Source organism: Bos javanicus, chromosome 3 (genome assembly GCF_032452875.1).
Source record: "Bos javanicus breed banteng chromosome 3, ARS-OSU_banteng_1.0, whole genome shotgun sequence".
In the NCBI taxonomy this organism is placed as follows: domain Eukaryota; kingdom Metazoa; phylum Chordata; class Mammalia; order Artiodactyla; family Bovidae; genus Bos; species Bos javanicus.
Genome location: NC_083870.1, coordinates 46,513,763 through 46,535,333, shown reverse-complemented (window position 1 = coordinate 46,535,333; position 21,571 = coordinate 46,513,763). Strand labels below are relative to the sequence as shown.

Below are 21,571 nucleotides of genomic sequence, written 5' to 3'. Positions count from 1 at the left end.
TAATGAATCATTGCTGCCTCACCCAAAAACTGAATGGAGAAAGAAGCAAGGATGAGAGTACCCCTTCTTGAATCACTACAATGCCTATTTTAGATACTGTTTTAGAAAGATACAAGTCTCATGTGCTCTTCAGATATATTTCATTTTTTCAAAAATTTTTTCCCCTTTGGCCGCACTGTGCGGCATGTGTGATCTTAGTCCTCTGACCAGGGATGGAACCTGCATTATTTGCATTGGAAGCAGAGTTTAACCACTGGATCAAGAGGGAAGTCCCTTTAGACTATGTTTTGAATGCAAGTTACTCAGTTTTAAAATATTATTGAGAGCATTTCAGAGCACTTCCCCTGGCATTCCAGCTATTAATAGAAGTGGGATCACTTCTGCATGCTTAGGTCACTGCTGTATTAATTTCCCCAAGTTACAGGGAGTCTTGGGGTACCCATTTAATTCTCTCACAGCAAGCCAGTTTTACTTGAGATCACACAATTTCTTAGCTTTCTGTGTCTCATTCTGGGAGTGAAGTCATCACTTATAATTGATCTTATGCTAAAAATTCACTTACTGACTGACAATACCACTTACATTTATAAATCAAAGATATGAACAGTATGAATATGATATTTCATTATTACTGTTCACAAGATTTTTCTTTTTTTCTGAAATCTTATGCTTCTTTTCTGTCTGAAAAGAAGTAAGGCCAGTGGATGAAAGATACATGGAAGCAGGTATAAGCCATGGAAATATGAGGCAGAACTTGCTTATAGTTTTAACTGGATAACTTGTAATGCAATAAATTATCTGTCACTGTGAATATAGAGGCTTGATAACCAGATGTGCAGAAGAGATTAGAATCCTGGATGAAGTGCCACCATGGGCCACACTACAGCTCATAGGAGTCTGCTTTTGCAGGGTGATAAAACCCAGAAGGATGGGAAAGTTAACTCTCTGGAAGGATGGACTTTAACCAAAGGGCAACAGAAGGCTGAAGGGAATGGTAGATAAATTTCTTCTTCATTTTCACTGAAATAGATTGTCCCAAGTCCCAGGACATGGATTTTTTAAATTTGTTTCTTTCATTCTTTTTTTTTTCTTTTCCTTCTTTGCCACCAGCTTTCAGGATCTCAGTTCTATGCTGAGAGACTGAATCCGGGCCACCTCAGTGAAACAGCTGAGTCCTAACCACTGGACAACCAGGGAATTCCTTCAAGGCAGTGGTTTTTATCTAGAGTGTCTGAAGGCAATCCACATTGCCAGCTGCTCTCTGCTTGTCTTTGCATCTTGTGAAGCAGTGGCCAACTCAGTAATGCATCACTTTGTATTCAAATGGCATCTTCTTTCTCACTTCTATTTTCTTTTACTCTCACTATCCTAGATTTTACCTTCCAACAAAACATCAGCACTTGATCTTTCCCTTAGACTCTGTTCCAATCAACCTGAACTAAGACTACCTACATGCTAGAATTGTTGTTGCTGTTGTTTAGTTGCTAAGTTGTGTCCAACTCTTTTGTGACCCCATGGACTGTAGCTCACCAGGCTCCTGTGTCCATGGAATTTCCCAGGCAAGAATACTGGAGTAGCTAGTGAACAGCAGAGCTAGGATTTCACTCTGCACAGTGTATGCATTTTCATTAGTGTTGAAACATTTATCAGTGAGGTGCAGTTTCTAAGGTCTCCCATGCCTGGCTGGCAAGTCTGAGGCCGATATCATTGCCTATGTAGCAGATTCTGGACAAGACCCTTGGGTCCCTGACACATGTTTATGGTTAGAATAAGGTTTCTAAACAGCTGAGATCCACTTCCTTTCAATGTGGTTTTTGGGGCATCAGACTCTACCTCCTGGGCTCTGTAGCTCACATTTTCAAAATGAAGCATCGCTAAACACATATTTAGTTGTACCAAAGTTTCTCATATCTTCCTGTGTAGAGGTTTACTACAGGTCTATTTTATTTTATGCTTACTTTGTAGATTCTCCTTGAATCATTTTTGCTCAGCACCATACAGTGCGTATTATATCCATTCTGCACACAGATGCGCCCAGGTGCATCCTTCTCCCTTATGTGACTACTGGGGCTGTACTACAAAGATTCCCACTTTGTGTTGTGTAAGATACGACTGAAAGTGACCTACTTTCACCTACAGAATACTTGCGTTTTGCTCTATTTAAAATAATGACCATAGAATCTCTTTCAACAAAAGGTCATCTGTGTCAATGGACAGAACACAGTGGATCAGATCACCTGCCGTAATTGCAAATTAATGCTCTCCTGGTAATGCATTAACTACACACTATTGATCTATAGTTGAATCATAGAAGAACTACTGAGAAGTGATTTTACTTTCCTATTTTTTGTGCCTTTATTGCTTTTTCCATAATGCATTCTTCTTTCAACTGGAATTTTCTCTAATTGTATCCATTTTTAATTTCCCACAGTGAGATGACTTCTAACTTGTAATTAGAATCTGTAAAAATTCATGTCTCTGTCTCAAAAGCTGTTTAGAAATCTATTGAACTGTAACTTTTATGCCATAAAACACATACATGATGCAAAGATACATATTTTTAGAGAGGCAAGCTTTTGAATGATTTTTTAAAAACTTAGATAAAACCAAAATCCATTTGGTCTTCTATCTGAAATTACAATTCGTTGAACAGTCTACAATAAAATATTCAAAAGTTTCCCCTAAAAGCATTTTACGTGGGAGTATTGATGATGTGATTTCCATTCCTTGAGCAAACTTTTAACATATAAGTAAACACTTTCTATCAGATACATTTTTTTAAGGAGTATAAGTGCAAGAGGAAGATGCCAAAATCCAGTAAATATTTATAGATATCTGCACAGAATACTTCTGACAAAATCCAGATTTTCTCATGTTGGTGTCAAATTCAATTGATAAAAATTCTTCTACTTAGTGGAACTGATCATAATCTTGTATCTCAATGCTGAATTTGATCATGCTCCTAGTTTAGACATAGGTCATCTGGCCTTAGCCTGGTTTCTGAATTGTGAATTAGGAGTTGCTTGGTCCGGAGAGAGAGTCTGAAGTTTGCTTTATAACTTCTCAAACACCTTAAACTTATCATTGATTTTTTAAATTTCTAAATGGGAGACATAGTTGTGATTACTAAGCAGCAGCAGCAATGCTTTCTAACTCTCTATTCAGTCTGAATTCTGAACCCTAACTTAGTACCAAAATGAGTTTCTAAAATATTAAGGTGGATTTTTTAAACAAATACACAATTATGCACGTCTAAATTAGGTTGGGTTCTTCAAAATAATCACTTTGGTGGATGTTGGCACTCCTCAGAATAATTTTGTTACACCTTTTTGGACTTGTTTATTAAAGTCAGTTTATGGACTGAAAGAAAAAGAGACTTGTGATTTTGCATATGTAACTCAGTTCAACAACCAACTTTGTTCACTCAACTTGGCTCTCCTTAGCTTTGTTATAGGAAATGAGATCCATTCTCAAAGTATGAAGAGTAGTTACTGATGGAATTGAAAATACCTTAGCTCCCAAGTAACTATTTTTAATAGTCATTTGAGTGGATAAGTTATGAAATGATTACTTAAAAATTAGTTACATTCAATCACAATTCATTTCAAATAATAAACTGATAAACTGGAAAGATTCAGAGAAAACCAACATAGAAAACACAATGTTTGAAAAATAGTATGTGAAAAAGAATATCTAAAATACTGGGATTTTTTTTTTTTAACTGAAGAATAAAAAGGTAAATAGTAGTTTAAAATTTTTTGTCAAACTTATGAAGATTCTTTCATGAAGAAGTGAAACTAGTAGTTAACCATAGCTCTGCATACAAAGCTAAAAGGAACAAACAATATAAAGGATCTGGCCAGAGTCAGGAAAAAATTTAGTCGAAGAATTTCACACAAGATCAGAAATTTCATATGGCTATATCTACAAACATCTTAGCTAATTCATGGTTATTTTCTCACATAAAAGTCATTGTGTGATATAGTTATTTTTTCTTATAGTAAAACTATCATTCAAAAAGATTAGATTTAATTTCAATTAATTTCTTTTGAATGTAGATATTAATCTATCAAGTGGTGAGTGTATAATAATTCAAAAGCCTAGCAGGCTTCCATTTAATTTCCTCTATTTGCTTATAAACAACATTGCTGCCCTGGAATCAAGATGCTTTTCAAAAACTAAAACCTCTTCCATTAAAGAAACCATCTATTAAAGTAATTTAAAAATAATGTAATAATTGACAATAATTTGAGTTTCATTGAATGGATACTAAGAGCATATTTTCCTTATATATTATCCTAAGAATACAGGGTTTCTTTTTAAATAACTACTTGCATATTGTTCTTAACATTGTAAATGAAACACTCATTAAAGCTAGGAAACAAGAAATTGCATAGTGGAAAGAAAACTATTAATATGTGTATTTTAACTAGCTATGTGAAATAGTTCTGATGCCATTTAAAATAACTTTGAATGGTATCAACTATTCTACCTTCAGGTATCATAGCCTGATTTCAAAGTGAACGATGATGAAATAAAAAATACAAAATAATTGAAAAAACATATTTTTCACTTACCCAACAAGAATTTAGAATACAGTAGGCAAAATTTTTACTATCCAAAAACCCCAACTTAAATAGTTGAAGCACTGAAGTCTTCCTGTGCATTATGACCAAGAGAGAATGTCAGCTACGCATCTGCATTCACGTGGAAATAGTGTCATCATGCTGCTTCAATTACTTCTTTTTCTCTAGTTTCAATAAAATAATATATCTCTTGATCACATTAAAAAATTCCATTTAGCTGGAACTAGCTCCATCAGAGTAGCTGATTATTGTTAAAAATTGATTTGGTTATATAACTCTAGTGAGTGTCTGTCATTTGACCATGACTCACAGCAAATGCCCACTACACTCCCTGTTTCTGTTGTATTTCAGGATTTCCTATTAATTTCAGTGACAAACTCACACAAAAGAAATGGATTAAAAAAAAATTCCCATACAATCTCAATGAAGGCACAGGTCATAATTGTACATGAATGAACTGATGGCTTCCTATAATTTCTGATGTCCTGAATAAAAGTCCTTAGAAGATTGAATTGTAATGGCAGTATCATTAAATTAAATTATAGAAAATCAAAGTAATTCAGTGGGACAAAAGGTAGTATAGTACTTATATTCTCTCTATATATACAATAGAGGAGAGTGAACATTTTGTGATGAAACTTATCACTAAAAACAACTGACTCAGTCTGGGTTTCGGTTGTAATAGAAATTCCTAAGTAGCTTTTTATTAATAGAAATTTTAGACTAACACTTAAGTCAGATGAAGGGGATATAGAATTCTGAAGGCTAAGTCTGGGACAAATGATTTAAACTAAAAGTAAAAAAAAAATAGCCAGGGTTAATTTATTAACATAGTCATTTCAAACTGGTTTAAAGGGAAATTATTCAAATTGTTTATTTACTATCCCTTTTCTAAATAACTCATGGACATGCAGAAGCAAACTTCTTTTTTTCAGAATAGCCCTTCAAAAGATTTAAGACTGCAAGAGTTTACGAAGAGTTTGAGAATGTAATTTAGCAAAGGGATATTTATAAATTTCAGCACTCAGTATCTGAAATTTACTAATAATATTCATTTAGAATTTTTATAGATCTAACTTGCGTATTAAAACTAATGATAGCCTATCAAAAAACATGAAAAATAAGATTTCAAGACACTGGGGTTCACAAATGAATTGTTAGTTGACTTGACTGACTAATAAGAGCAGTTACCCAAGAATACAGACCCATAATCAGTTTTGAACCTTATTTCTTGGCCAGTGTGTTACATCTTGTTCTGTTCTAATAGTCACTTTTACTCCGAAATTGTTTCAGGGAAATGCTCTGGAATATTGAAATTACTCTCTAGCTAACTGCTTAGTTTTTCTATTCAACATTAACTGAAGCATTTTAAAGTAGGGTTATCCATAGGGTCACAAACAGTCAGACATGACTTAGCAACTGAACAACAATAAACTGGATATTTTCCCACTAAAATGTTAAAATATTTGTCAAAGCAAGTAGCAAGATAACAGAAATAAACTGCCAATGAGAAATGGTGAAAGTGAAAGTCGCTCAGTCGTGTCCAACTTTTTGTGACCCCCATGGAGCCCGCAAGGCTCCTCTGTCCATGGAATTCTCCAGGCAAGAATACTGGAGTTGGTTGCCATTCCCTTCTCCAGGGCATCTTCCTGACCCAGGTCTTCTGCATTGCAGGAAGGCTTTTTACCAATGATACATTCCTAAAAATGTAAACAGACTTTGAAAAGCAAAAAATTGCCTATTAAAATGAATTCTGAAACCCTAAAAGAATTTCCATTTATAAACTGCAAGGTGGTCTAAAATATTTTGTGATTTTTTATATTTCAGTTAAACTCTCAATTAGCAAAAATTTAAGCAAGTGATGCTACAACCTAAATATTTTTATTCAATAAAAATTTCCCCTGATTCCCCACCTTCAGTTGTTTATATAAATGTTTCCTTTGCAGTGAAGCCTCTCTTTTTTCACATCAGGTATCATCTTACATACCAGATAATATACTTATGTTCCATATTTATCATATCTTTGTCCTCTCTAGAATGTAAGCCACATGAGGTAATGAACTTTTGCTTGTTCTACTCACAGAAGTATGTATTCCAAATTCCTAGAACAGGAATGTAGGCATGTAGATTCTCAATAAATATTTATTGAATGAATAAATGAATGATTCTCTGTGATGTGTACTGATTAACAAGAAATTCATGTTCTGTCACATTTATCAAACCAAGGAAATAAATTTTAACATTATATTTTTGAAATGTCAGTACTTGTTCTAAAGGCACATAGAAGGTCATGGTTATTGAATGCATTTAAAACTGAATTTGAAATTGCTACTTTGAGTATAATTTTTTATTCCAGCAGTGAATTCACCTATCTATGTAGTTTATATATGTGTATCAAGAATATTAGAATCAAATGTTTAGACATTAAATTTAATTTAATCACAATTCTGTACCTATTACTTCTCTTTCTATACTTGAGTGTATCAGCACCATCATGCTATTTAAATACATGACATTTGTATGACGGTGTCTTGTAAAAAATGTGTCTTGTCAGTACACACTTTACATTTGAGTAGAAATAGTTAGAAAAATAGATTTCATAGAAGTCCACCTTAAGATATATAAGTGGATGAGCTTTTCAAGGGAAATATTACAGAACCAGAGAAGAGGATGAAGTAGGCAGTAAGAGCCAGGGAAGAAATGGCAATAGAAAATGGGAGGGTGATGATGGAGGGATTTAGGGCCTTGAAGTGTACAAAACTTGCCGTAGGGAATTTAATGGGAATTTTTTTTAAGATGAATAAAAACTGATGCTTACAATCACCCAAGGCCCTGCTGACATTAAGCATTGTGAATTTGGAGAAAATTCAATTGGCAGAGTTACCTGAATTTCTCTAATAATATTCAGCAGCCCAGAACTATAGCAAATGAAAGGTTAGATTAACCCAGGTCTATAGAACAGGGTAAAATTTAGCTACAATGGAAGAGATATAGAAATATTATACCTTTTCCACCCCACTCAAATGCCAAGTCAAAATTGTAAATTCAAGGATTTTCCCACTCATAACTGTCCTAAATATATCTTAATACTGATTTTAGTTCTCACTTTAGGTAAAATTGGTTTAAAAATATTTTCTGGCTGAATAAAAATGTGACTTAAACTAATGACAGATCAGTTCAGTTCAGTCGCTCAGTCATGCCTGACTATTTGTGACCCATGGACTGTAGCACACCAGGCCTCCCTGTCCATCACCAACTCCTGGAGCTTACTCAAACTCGTGTCCATTGAGTCAGTGATGCCATCTAACTAGCTCATCCTCTGTTGTCCCCTTCGCCTCTCACCTTCAATCTTTCCCAATAACAGAGTCTTTTCAAATGAGTCAGGTCCTTTCATCAGGTGGCCAAAGTATTGGAGTTTCAGCTTCAACATCAGTCCTTCCAATGAATATTCAGGACTGATTTCCTTTAGGATGGACTGGTTGGATCTCCTTGCAGTCCAAGGGTCTCTCGAGAGTCTTCTCCAACACCACAGTTCAAAAGCATCAATTCTTCAGCGCTCAGCTTTCTTTATAGTCCAACTCTCACATCCATATATGACCACAGGAAACACCATAGCCTTGACTAGATGGACCTTATTGGCAAAGTAATGTCTCTGCTTTTTAATATGCTGTCTAGGTTGGTCATAACTTTTCTTCCAAGAAGTAAACATCTTTTAATTTCATGGCTGCAGACACCATCTGCAGTGATTTTGGAACCCTATAAAATAAAGTCTGACACTGTTTCCACTGTTTCCCCATCTATTTGCCATGAAGTGATGTGACAAGATGCCATGATCTTAGTTTTCTGAATGTTGAGCTTTAAGCCAACTTTTTTTGCTATCCTCTTTCACTTTCATCAAAAGGCTCTTTAGTTCTTCTTCACTTTCTGTAATAAGGGTGGTGTCATCTGCATATCTGAGGTTACTGATATTTCTCCCGGCAATTTGATTCCAGCTTGTGCTTCCTCAAGCCCAGCATTTCTCATGATGTACTCTGCATATAAGTTAAAAAAGCAGGGTGACAATATATAGCCTTGACGTACTCCTTTTCCTATTTGGAACCAGTCTGTTGTTCCATGTCCAGTTTTAACTGTTGCTTCCTGACCTGCATTCAAATTTTTCAAGAGGCAGGTCAGGTGGTCTGGTATTCCCATCTCTTTCAGAATTTTCCACAGTTTATTGTGATCCACACAGTCAAAGGCTTTGGCATGGTCAATAAAGCAGAAATAAATGTTTTTCTGGAACTCTCTTGCTTTTTCCATGATCCAGCGGATGTTGGCAATTTGATCTCTGTTTGCTTTGCTTTTTCTAAAACCAGCTTGAACATCTGGAAGTTCACGGTTCACATATTGCTGAAGACTGGCTTGGGGAATTTTAAGCATTACTTTACCTGCGTGTGAGTAGTGGGTTTTTATTACACATTACACTAGATAATTCAGATCAAAAGACAGCATTATATCTAGAAGGTATAGCAGCATGCTATATAAGTAATTTCGAGCATTACTTTGCTAGCATGTGAGATGAGTGCAATTGTGCAATAGTTTGAGCATTCTTTGGCATTGCCTTTCTTAGGGATTGGAATGAAAACGGACCTTTTCCAGTCCTGTGGCCACTGCTGAGTTTTCCAAATTTGCTGGCATATTGAGTACAGCACTTTCACAGCATCATCTTTTAGGATTTGAAATAGGTCAACGGGAATTCCATCACCTCCACTAGCTTTGTTCGTAGTGATGCTTTTTAAGGCCCACTTGACTTCACATTCCAGGATGTCTGGCTCTAGGTGAGTGATCACACCATCGTGATTATCCGGGTCGTGAAGATCTTTTTGTACAGTTCTTCTGTGTATTCTTGCCACCTCTAATATCTTCTGCTTCTGTTAGGTCCACACCATTTCTGTCCTTTATTGATCCCACATATGCATGAAATGTTCCTTTGGTATCTCTAATTTTCTTAAAGAGATCTCTAGTCTTTCTTATTCTATTGTTTTCCTCTATTTCTTTAAACTGATCACTGAGGAAGGCTTTCTTATCTCTCCTTGCTATTCTTTGGAACTCTGCATTCAAATGGGTATATCTTTTTTCCCTTGCTTTTTGCTTCTCTTTTCACAGCTATTTGTAAGGTCTTCTCAGACAGCCATTTTGCTTTCATGAATTTCTTTTTTGGGGGATGGTCTTGTTGCCTGTCTCCTGTGTAATGTCATGAACCTCCATCCATACTTCATCAGGCATTCTGCCTATGAGATCTAGTCCCTTAAATCTATTTCTCACTTCCACTGTATAGTCGTTAGGGATTTGACTTAGGTCATATCTGAATGGTCTAGTGGTTTTCCCTACTTTCCTTAATAATAAGTCTGAATTTGCCAATAAGGAGTTCATGATCTGAGCCACAGTCAGCTCCCAGTCTTGTTTTTGCTGCCTATATAGAGCTTCTCCATCTTTGGCTGCAAAGAATATAATCAATCTGATTTCAGTGCTGACCATCTGGTGATGTCCATAATGACACATAATTGATACATAACCTGCAATTTTACACCAGTGAAAGACTATGTGTGGAAATTTACATTTCTAACAACATCAACTTGGAGTCAATATTTTACATAGCTGGAAAGTCTCCGAGCCTAAGCTGAAGGAACACTTTGGCGGCCACCTTTTAATACCATGTTGACCCTCTCATCCCCTCTTTACAATCTGGTAAAAAAATTCACAACTCAAGCACACTCACTTAAAAAATTCATTCAACAAATGTTTAATGTGTTTCTGCTATACACCAGCCAATACATCAGGTGACTAGTGTTTTATGATGATGCTTGGCATGAAAAGATACATTAAGCCAAGCAGATTTCCTCTTGAAAATCTAAGCCAAGAGATAGATACTCAGCTGGTAAAGTATTTCATGTAAAAAGTGGAACTGAAAGACCACTATGTAAAATGGCCCATGATGAGCATGTGCTAGGCAGTTCAGAGGAGGCAGAAATGAGGAATAAGTCTTAAAGAGGAACAGACGGAACTATAGATTCCTTTTGGGAAAAATCACATGGCTCACAAAAGAGAGGTGGAAAAGGTCTCTGCCCTCTCTGGGTAGAGAACTGCCCCATTGGTTCTTGTAGTTCTTGTCTGCATTCATAAATACTATACAATAGGCTTCATTTTCTTCAGGAAGTTTGAATGATTCTTTGCTTTTCAGTCCCAGATGAGCCTAAGCAGAAACTGCAATTTGAGTGATTCTTTCATCACATGTTTTCATGAGGACACACAGCACTTTCTATATTCACGTATGTGCATTGTATTTACACATCTGTATATCTGCTCTGTATTCTTTCTTCCTTTCTGATGCCCCAAAGTACCTTCTTTCATAATTTTTCTTTTTCTTAAGGGACTTCTTCCGTCATTCTTTTAGTTATGCTTTCTGGAAATAAATTCTTGGTATTTCTTGAGTTAAGAATGTTTTATCTTTCTTTCTTGAAGGAAATAGGATTCTGGGTTGATCGTTTCTTTCAACAACTGAAAACTTTTGTCCCACTTTCTGAACTTCATGGTTTCTGATGAGAAATCTATTGCCATTAGAATTTTTTGTTCCTTATAAGTAAAATGTCATGGTTTTCTTGTTTTCAAGGGGTTGCTTGTCTTTAGTTTTCAGAAGTATGATGATGATATGTTTTGGTATAGATTTCTTTATGCCTCTCAAATTTGGGATTCATTCAACTTCTTGAATCTTGTAAGTTTATGTCTCTTGCAAAAATTGATAAGTTTTCAGATGTTATTTCCTTTTCATCCCCTCTTTCCTTGATCTCTCCTCTGGCATTCTGATAACATGAATATTAGATCTTTTGCTGTACTTCCGCAGTTCCTTGATACTCTGCCCATTTTTTCCCTTTCAGTCTTTTTTCTATTTTTCAGATTGGTTAATTTCTACTTCTCTATATTCCATTTCACTGATTATTTCTCTGTCCTCCCCACTCTTCTGTTGAGCCTGTCAACTGACTTTTGTATTTGCTATTGTATTTTTCAGTACTGAAGTTTTCATTTTTTCAGTACTGAAGTACTTTATATCATCTATTTTTTGAGACCTTCCATATTTTCCATTTGTTTCAGGCAAGTTTGTAATCACCATATTAGAGAAATTTTATGATGACTGATTTCAAAATCTTCATCAGATCACTCTAAATCTCTGTTAGCTTGGTATTGGCATCTATTAATTGTCTTTTACCATTCACCTTGAGATCTTCCTGGGTCTTGGTATGGTGAGTGATTTTCAATCAAAACACTGACATTTTGAGTACTATGTTTAGAGATTCTTCATCTTATTGAAACCAGTTTTAGCTGGCTTTTCTGGATACCATTCTGGCAGGGGAGGGGGAGGTTGCTGCCTCCTTACTGCCCAGGTACCCTACTTGACCTCCATTGACTCTGAAGGACATTCTCCATGTTACTGCCAGGATAGGATAGGAGATCTGGCTCCCCACTGCGGTGGGAGGGACAGAGTGGCCTTGTTACCACTGGGTGGTGATAAGAGTCCTGATTCCTCATTAGACTTCCTCTGACAAAGGGGAGGAGAAGGGATACCTCATCACTGTCAGTGGGATGGAAGACCATGCCTCCAACATGTGGGGGATCACTACTGCCCACGGGCAATGCTAGGTGCCTTGCTACAGCCTCCTGAGACTAAGTCTAAGACTCATGCTTGTACTTTGTTTGTGTGGACAGGTTTGGCACTGCAGGTTTTAGCGCTAGTATTTGGCTGGAGTAGAGCAGTCATGGTCTAAAAGTTTTCTGTCTGCTAGGTTGCCCTTTCTTGGTTCTCTAGCTACAAAGGGTGTGTGTGTGTGTGTATATATATATATATTTTTTTTTTTTTTTGGTCTACCTCTGTTGTTTTTCTGTTGCTGGCTTCTTTGGATCCAAGTCTGGATATATGAGGCAAAAAGAAAACCCAGGAAACTGTCCACTCTGTTGTGCCTTGGGTCCTGAGATTCCTAGCCAGACTGCCTTCTCCTCACATTTCAGAGTCTCTTTATGTTAATTTTATATATAAAATTCAGAAGCATAGGAAAAATTACATCTACTCCATCTTCTTAGAAGCAGAAGTCTGCCTCCATTAACATTTTGATATACATTGTTTTCACTTTATATTTCATAATGGGATGTTAATTCCAAGTGTCAAATTGGCAGCACATTATTTTACACTTCACATTTTTGCCAGAGAATATAAGTGATGCCAAACACTCTGCTCCCCAATTACCATCGATGCTAGGTAGTAAGAAGCCATATTAAAGGAATATTACCTCAGAAGTCACAGCCTACTTGCCATGTGAAAAATTTTACCTCTGGTTCACATCACATCACTGAAACCTGCATATCTGGCCCCTGAGAGTAATGCTTATACTATAAAATGTGAAGGCACTGTACTGCATCTACACTGAACAGGACTATAATGTAAAAAGCAAGTATATAATTAATAAAAAATAAAATGATTTCTAAGTTATTTGTAGAGGATTAATAAGAGTATGGAGAAGGCAATGGCAACCCACTCCAGTACTCTTGCCTGGAAAATCCCATGGACGGAGGAGCGTTGTGGGCTGTAGTCCATGGAATCCCTAAGAGTCGGACACGACTGAGCAACTTCACTTTCACTTTTCACTTCATGCATTGGAGAAGGAAATGGCAACCCACTCCAGTGTTTTTGCCTGGAGAATCCCAGGGACGGGGGAGCCTGGTGGGCTGCCGTCTATGGGGTCGCACAGAGTCGGACACGACTGAAGTGACTTAGCAGCAGCAGCAATAAGAGTATGATCACTACATCTCAGAGTATCCTTTTATGAAAACAATGAAAAAATCTCCTTCAGCTTTATATCACAAGAAGGTACACAACTAATTTATTTGTATATTTTGAAAAACTGTGATTTCCTTGCTTTGGCTACCAGGAAGTTCAGAGTCACTTTTGTTAATCCTTACAGTACCATACAGCAGAGATTTTGTATTGGCCTTACCTTCAGCTTCTTTTATTTTCCAGTCAAGATTTTGCTTTCACCCAGGTTTCCTCATGTATTTGGTTTTTATCCAGTAGCACAGTATGCATTTTGGTACCTGATCCCATTTATTTTAGAAACATACAGGTGCACAAATATGTTTAAAAAATAGAGGGTTTATAAGTTCTTAAAAGGACAGGAAATGAACCTCAGGGTTGTTCTCAACTCATAATAGAAACTTAATAAGTGCCACCCAGTTTGATTCCACAAGGATTCTTTCTTACAAGACCCTACAAGAACATATTTGTTGTCACATAATTTACCCTTTATTTGTTAGATGGAGCTTTATGAAGGGACAGACAAACACAAGTACTACCTGGAGCACCGAAGCACCACCGTGGAGAAACTGAAGACCACTTTCAGCTGAGTCAATTCCACCAGTGGCCAAAATGGGAAATTCAGGCAAAGCACGAGCAATGGTGGTCACAGCTCTCAAAGCAATAGGTCTGATGGCTGTGCCTATGGAAAATAAGGGTGATCAGTGGTTAGAGTATTGACCACTTGAGCATACCGCCTTATAACACTACTGTGTGATGGCAGTGTTGTACTAGACAAAATTCAATTTCATCTCTACTTAAGATATATGAGTATGCAAAATAGAAACATTGCTATGTTTCAAAGTATGTTAATTTATAAATGGATATATTCTTATTTTAAGGACTTTGATGCTATTATTGCATGCAGGAATGTTATGCAAGTGGGTAGAGCAATGCAAACTCCTGCATAAAATACATACATACTACAGTTTGATATATAGTACTGTGTAAAAGATTGTATGGAACACTCAAGCATCTGTTTGAGAAAGAACAAGGAATGGCAGATTTTGTAAAAGAAAAACAACCACATACAGTGCATAAATAGACATACAGCTCTGTTATGTTTCCACGAAGTATAAAGCAGCTGGTGTGAATCGAGATACTGCAAAACAAGTAAGGTGCTGATGAACTTACAGATTCCATATTGCACTTTACATGTATTTTCCCAAATCTGACGAAACACAGTGAGCCTAATCTAATTTTTCATATGTTAGAAATTTTTAACCAAGTTAAAGAGAATTGACTAGAATTCAGTAATTAGAGATTGTATACTTGATTTTTTATACATTATTTAACCAAACATCACCAATACATTATTTGCTAAGTGTAATAAAAGCTGCAGGGATGGACAGAAGACATCATTTTTTAGGTCATATTTCACATGATTACACTTTATAAGGCTGCTTAGACTCTCAAGGGTTAACACAATCTGGAGTAAATTAATGTTCTCACAATATAGCTATGTAGTTTAATATTTCTGATGTACACTCATAAGTCAATGGTCCCTTAAAGGCATTCTCTGAAGTAAAAGTAGTTTCTTTTGTGCAAGAATGTGGCATTGCCTCAACCAGACCTCCACAAACAACTAAAGTGAAAGGTAAAAACAAGTCTTTGGTGGTGAGTCCTTTGGCATCCTGTCCACCTTCACCAGCATCTTTACCAGTATTCTCAGTATGTATTTATTGGTGTTCCCATTAAGGAAGCACAAAGAGCTTTCATTAAAATCAGTGGTTGGGCTTCCTTGGTCGCTCAGTGGTAAAGAATCTACCAGCCAATGCAGGAGACATGAGTTCTATCCTCGATCCAGGAAGATCCACATGCCGAGGAGCAACTAAGCTCGTGTGCCATAACTACTGAGCCTGTGCACTAGAGCCTAGGAGCCGCAACTACTGAGCCTGTGTGCTGCAATAAGTCTGCACACAACTACAGGGCAGCCCTTAGTCACTGCAACTAGAGACAAGCCCTCACATCAATGAAGACCCAGCATAGCCAAGAGTTAGTAAGTAAACAGAAATAAATTAAAAAAAATAACAATTAAAAAAATAAAATCGGTGGTTTTCTTTTCATCTTCTTCATTTCAGATGAAACTGGATTTATGTGTAACTAATGCTTTTGCATTCAACACCAAAATGTTTGTGGAAATGACTACTTGGTGCTCCCAAACCTAAAAATATCTTCCTCTGGATATTAGTATTCTTAGGCAAGAACATTCAATGCTGAAACTTCGGAATTCCATAACTGACATTTAAATACAAGGCAGAAAGTTAGGGCCATTTAGAAACTGAACATCAGAACCCTATTTCTATTTTAAAATATTTAGCAGTGACTTCTTCTTAGTCTGAATGTTTTAATCATTGAAAAAGGTGAACACAGTGGACAGGAGGATGCATGGAAAGAATACACACACACATACTTGTAAAAACATATCTTCAGCTATACTAAAAAGAAATTTCGAGAGTAAAGGTTAGAGGAAAGCATTTTTAGGGAATTTGTAACTTGAATCTTTTAGACAGACATATAGCTATCCTGGCATAATATAAATGACATGTTCAATATATATGAAGTTGATGGCTCCTTTACACACATGTTACTTTGAAGCAATAAAGAAATATTGGGATTTTTTTTTTCTTATTCAGTTGACCCTAGAGAGTAAAGGAAATTTGTGCTAAGCAGATAAATAATTTATTTCTAACTGCACTGTTAGAAGACTATCATTAACACTAAGGGGTAAAGTTTCAAAGTGGTACACAGGGATTTGGCCACATATTTGAATTGATATTAATGGACATCAAATGGCAAAATCCCAGAACACAGCTTTGAAAATTTAACCAGTTCCATTTAAAGGGCAACATTATTACACAGGTGTTAAAGAACATCAGCAAACCCTCAGTGGCATTTTAAAATGTTCTGTTAGGTCAATAAGATGTTTTCTACTTGATGTTTCCCTTCTTTTTCTAAAGCTTTTCTAATTTACCTAATGAACATGAAAACCTTTCAAACTAATAAAGGTATCTTTTTAAAAATTAAGAGTAATTATGTTCTCTAAGGAAATGTGATCCAAAAATGAAGAAATGGATCCTTCTGTTGCTGGGTAATAGTAAATTCAGTTTTAATTTCCATTATAAATTCTATTTGATTGGTTTTCTTAATAACTTGATTTAAATGAAATATAATCTACCTGTTCTCAGCATTTTTTATGGGGAGTAGGTTTTAAAAATGACTTTTATCTGCCATGAAAGGTTTTTGGAAGGAAACTGAAGGTACATAAAAAGATCTTTCAAATTGTCATGCAGAAATTTTTTTTAGTTTTAAAATGACAGAAATGAGGAAATAATAGATTCAATATAAAAATAAAACATCTGGTCATATATATCAATACCACACAAGATTATACATATGTTAATCAAAATGCATAAAGATTTTCAGAATCATGACTATTGAGATAATTTTTTTTTTAATTTTGGCACTGCTATGGTAATTAATGATTTTAGATCAAAAACCAGGGAGGAAGAGGCCAGTTCAAGAAGCTCAAGGAATTAAAAGTAGACTCCATCCTAAAGGAAACAACAAGGTTTAAACTTAAAAAATTGAAATCCTATTAGCTTAAATTAACTAATAGGAAACATGCAATTTAAATTAAGTCTTCATCTACATGGGATAACCAGATGGGCCTGATGGGGAATTCAGTTACATCAAGCGTTTCCATTTCAAATGTGTAGGATATGCCAAGGAAAGTTAGCCACCCTGAATCCCCACATTTTGAAAAAAGCTGCAGGTTCAAACAAAGAAACAAACAAATGTGAACCAGACCTGTGAGTTCCAACACTGATGCCAAGACATGTACCATTAAGAAAACTTTGCATTCATTTAAACATCATATATTTTATAATTACTCCTAGAAAGAAGGGAATTTGAAGATGAACTAGTTACAGTATCAAAGAAACAACAGGCTCAACTGCTTAGGTTAAAATTCTAGCTCCACTATTTACAAGCTGTGTAATCTTATGAAAATTTCTTAATCTTTTAATCTATAAAATAATAAAATTTTAATAACTTCACAGAGCTGTTCTGAGGATTATATATATATATATATAAAGGGCTAGCTCATGATAAAGATTATATGTGTGTGCTAAGTCACTTCAGGTGTGTCTGACTCTTTGCCACCTCATAGACTGTAGCCTGCCAGGCTCCTCTGTCCACAGGATTCTCCAGGCTAGAATACGAAAGTGGGTTGCCATTTCCTCCTCCAGGGGATCTTCCTGACCCAGGTGTTGAACCTGGGTCTCTGGTATTGCAAACTGATTGAGTCACCAGGGAGGTGCCAAATATTATACAAATGTTTGCTATTATAAGCTGTACTACCCTAAAAGGACAACTGATTTCAGAGGGAGCATTTCTTTAGCTTACTTTGTGCCTTCTAGGTTGTTGCTGTGTGCTTAGTAATACAATTTTTTTTTATTGTAGACAAAAGCATGATGCCTAGGATGATGAAACTTTATAACCTCTGCTCCCTTAGAAGAACCATCTTCTGCTTCTTCTCCCCGTCTCTATTGAGTGATGTCATGATGCTGGTAGGATTAACTGACTCCAAAGCTAAAAATCTCAAACACAGACATCCATATATTACATTTTTTTTTTTTTTGAGAATCAGAAGGTCCATGCCCTAAATCAATATGCAAAACTTTTAACGACATCAGAACTTGAGCTTATTTGTGAGAAGTAAGCAGAACTTTACTTAGAATGACTAAATCCTTGAAGAGAAAAGACTTTTTTAATGGGCAAGATAGTGTAGAACATATGCTAATTTTGGATAACTGAAATTTTGAATAATTGAGTTTAATTCTGTTTGTTTTTGCCTTAATCATTTGACTTCTAGGACAGCTACTGTTACAGAATTAATTGTTAGAGCTAAGTCCACAATAAACTCCCTGATAATAGCTCTAGCTGGCAATAAAACAGAAATTGGGTTATAATACTCACTCATGCTCACTGTGTATACAAAAAGAAAATGTAGTTTTAATTTGCTTACATTAATTAAAATATAATGAATTAAGTGGATAACAAATTCATTAGAAATTGAACTTTGACTGCCTAATTGTTAACAGTTTTAACATCACACAGAAGAAAGAAAATAGTAGCAAATCTAAACTTTCAAGGATTTAGGAGTTGAGAGATTGATTTTTATAAAACACATAAATCAAGCACCAAAAATGTATATTTTAAAACAACTTTAAAATGTTAATGAACCTAATATACTGATAAATATGTAAAGCACAACTAATTAAAAATACATCTCTACACACGGATTAAAGTCCCCTGAGAAAATTAGCATAATTCAACCAGAAACTGAAGTACTAGAAGGATCAGGGTTATATCAAGAGATGTGAAATCTAAACAGGAGAAATGGGAGAGAGAAAACCAGTTGTTTTATATTGTTATTTCAGGCTTATTGTAAAACTAAAATTTTTCTTATGAGATGTTTTAATTTTGTTAAGTATTTCAAGAAAATTTCCCCCAGTCTTTATATCTTTATAACTTTATCTGCTTTATAACATATTCAATATGTTCATAGTCAATTCATATTCAATAATTTGGTACCTAGAATGTGCTAGACATTTTATTTTAAAGCAATAGAATTAATACTATTTACCAAAGAAGGGGACATTTACCTCTCTGGGTGCTTGCTCATGAAGTGATTTCCAAATTCCCTGATACTAGACAGGGAGACCGGGGCTTCATATACAGCGTGAGTTTTAACCCTTGCAGTGCTGGGCAGGTAGATGCTATCATGTATGTGAAGAAAGGGTAGTTCAACCTGAATAAAACTTGTTTGATGTCGCAGTTTAAAAGTTTAAAGATCAAATCTCTGTGTGGAGCCCGTACTTTTGAACTGAGAGCTGACAGTGCAGCTTATGATGAGCATCACCTTCAGAAAGCCAGTATCAGTTCTGCCTGGGGTCCAATGCTCAGTTTCGAAAGTCCACCCAAGTAGGTGTAAGTCTTGACTCTATTACTTTACACAATTGTGACTTTGAGCAAGCTCCTCAGCTTCCTAGAACATCAGTTTTTGGTATCGGTGAAACAGGAACATCAACAACAACAATATCATAGCAACTTGGGGACTATTACATGATACAGTTTGTGGAAAGCATTCAGTCCAGTGCCTGGTTTGTAGTGTATAAAGGTTGATATTACTACTGAAGTCACAGAAAATTGACCAGAGAAATAAGCATTCACTAGAAACATGTGTGGTTAAACACTTAATACTTAAGGGGTGTTAGTTAATATTCTAGACAGTAAATTTGGAGATCCTAAGTCATTTCATTTCCAAAAAATATAGTTTAAGTCTATGATTGCAAATGCATTTATTTGTGTGATGAACTTTTATTAGATTTATAATGCAATTGCAATATCTAAAGGTATATGTCTTATCCTGAAACCCCATTTTGAGAAATATAATCCATTAGTGCATAGATAAAAAGTTACATGCACAAAAATGTTCCTTGAAATACTGTTTTATATAACAAAACAGTGAAAAACAACCTAAATAATCACTAGTAGTTATGCTAGAAAATAAATTATAGTTCATTCATGTGATGCTGCAGGAAACCTTTAAAATTGACATGGAAATATGTCTAGGATACATAGTTATGTGTTAAATCACAAGTAACAGAACAATATATAGGGTGTGGTCCCATTTTAGGTAAAGAAAAAATATGATTACACTTAGTATGTGGACATGTAAATGCACAGAATACTGTGTTTTAAACTGCTACATTATCTCTGGGGAAACAGGCTGAAGAACTTTCAAGTTTGATATCTGTACTTCCATATTATTTGATTCTTTTAGGTAAGAAAGTGTCATTCACTTCTGCAATGAAAAATGACCTTTTTTTATAATGCGTCTAAAACAATACAGGAATAGGCATTTTCAGATTCTGTGCTATGAAACTTTTATGTACAAGATGTGCAGTGCTTCTACTCTCTGTACCTTCAGAAGAGCACTTTTGGTTCTATATCTAATATTTTAAGTAAAATATTAACAGAATATATCCAAAATAGGGTGAACAGGATGACTGTGATCTCTGTCCCTGTCTTTCTTTCACAGACACACACACATAATGAGATGGAACCAGAGCTAGAAAAAGCATATAAATAGTTTTGTTTGGAATCAAAGGGTAAGCAAAATCAGTAAAGTTAAATTTCAATAAAGCTAATTGTCAGTTTTATGAAGTAGTTTAGGCTACAGTGATTTAGCAGAATACAAGAAAGCAAGAAAATGTATCACACATATCAATTAAGGATACTGAGTTCTATTACTAAAGTATGCAATTTTAATTTTAACAATATCTGTCAAAATAAATTCTATCCCCATAATTTAAGACGTATATATGTATATATATATATACACACACATACATACATATATTATATGCAAATAGTTTATTATGTAAAGTTAATTCCACTGTTTTGGCTACAATAAAATTAATTTTTAAATAAAAATTTTAAACAATAATATGCATATGTGTGGTGTATAAAATGGCTGAAAGAATTAATAATCTAATGGTTGTCTTCAAGTATTTAAGAGGTAATCATGAAGAAAGATTCCATCTATGTTTTTTCTCAAAAGATAACTAGAACCAATGGTTAAGCACACACTTTTGGTTTTATTATTATTTTTTATCATTAATATCATTAAAATTTGCCAATTGCAAATTCAGCAACAGAAGTAGCTACATTGCTATGCCCCTATCACTTGAAACTAAATGGGTATTTGGCAGGTAGTGGCCATTTGAAAAGACCTCTGTACCATAGAAAATATTGGATTATATGATCTCTTCCAATTAAAAATTCCAGGATACTATGAACTTTGTCATGGTATTTTAAGGAGTAATTTTATATGCTCTGTGGTTTCCCAATAGATACCAGTGATGAAGCTAACATATAAAAGGATTGATTATAAGTGAAAGTCAAATTTTAACATTCAATGATTCAATATGGGCTTCCCTGGTGGCTCAGATGGTAAAGCGTCCACCTACAAAGTGGGAGACCTGGGTTCGATCCCTGGATTGGGAAGATCCCCTGGAGAAGGATAAGTCAAATATAC

At 35.3% G+C, this 21,571-nt stretch overlaps 1 protein-coding gene across 1 annotated transcript in view; it reads right to left on the bottom strand.

Annotated features, from left to right (window-relative positions):
* DPYD (dihydropyrimidine dehydrogenase) overlaps window positions 1-21,571 on the bottom strand; it is a 930,948-nt gene that overhangs the window by 159,886 nt on the left and 749,491 nt on the right. Inside the window, exon 19 of the mRNA XM_061411115.1 lies at window positions 13,965-14,107. Within this exon, the coding sequence (XP_061267099.1) occupies window positions 13,965-14,107 (143 nt within the window). The remainder of the gene's footprint in view (window positions 1-13,964; window positions 14,108-21,571) is intronic.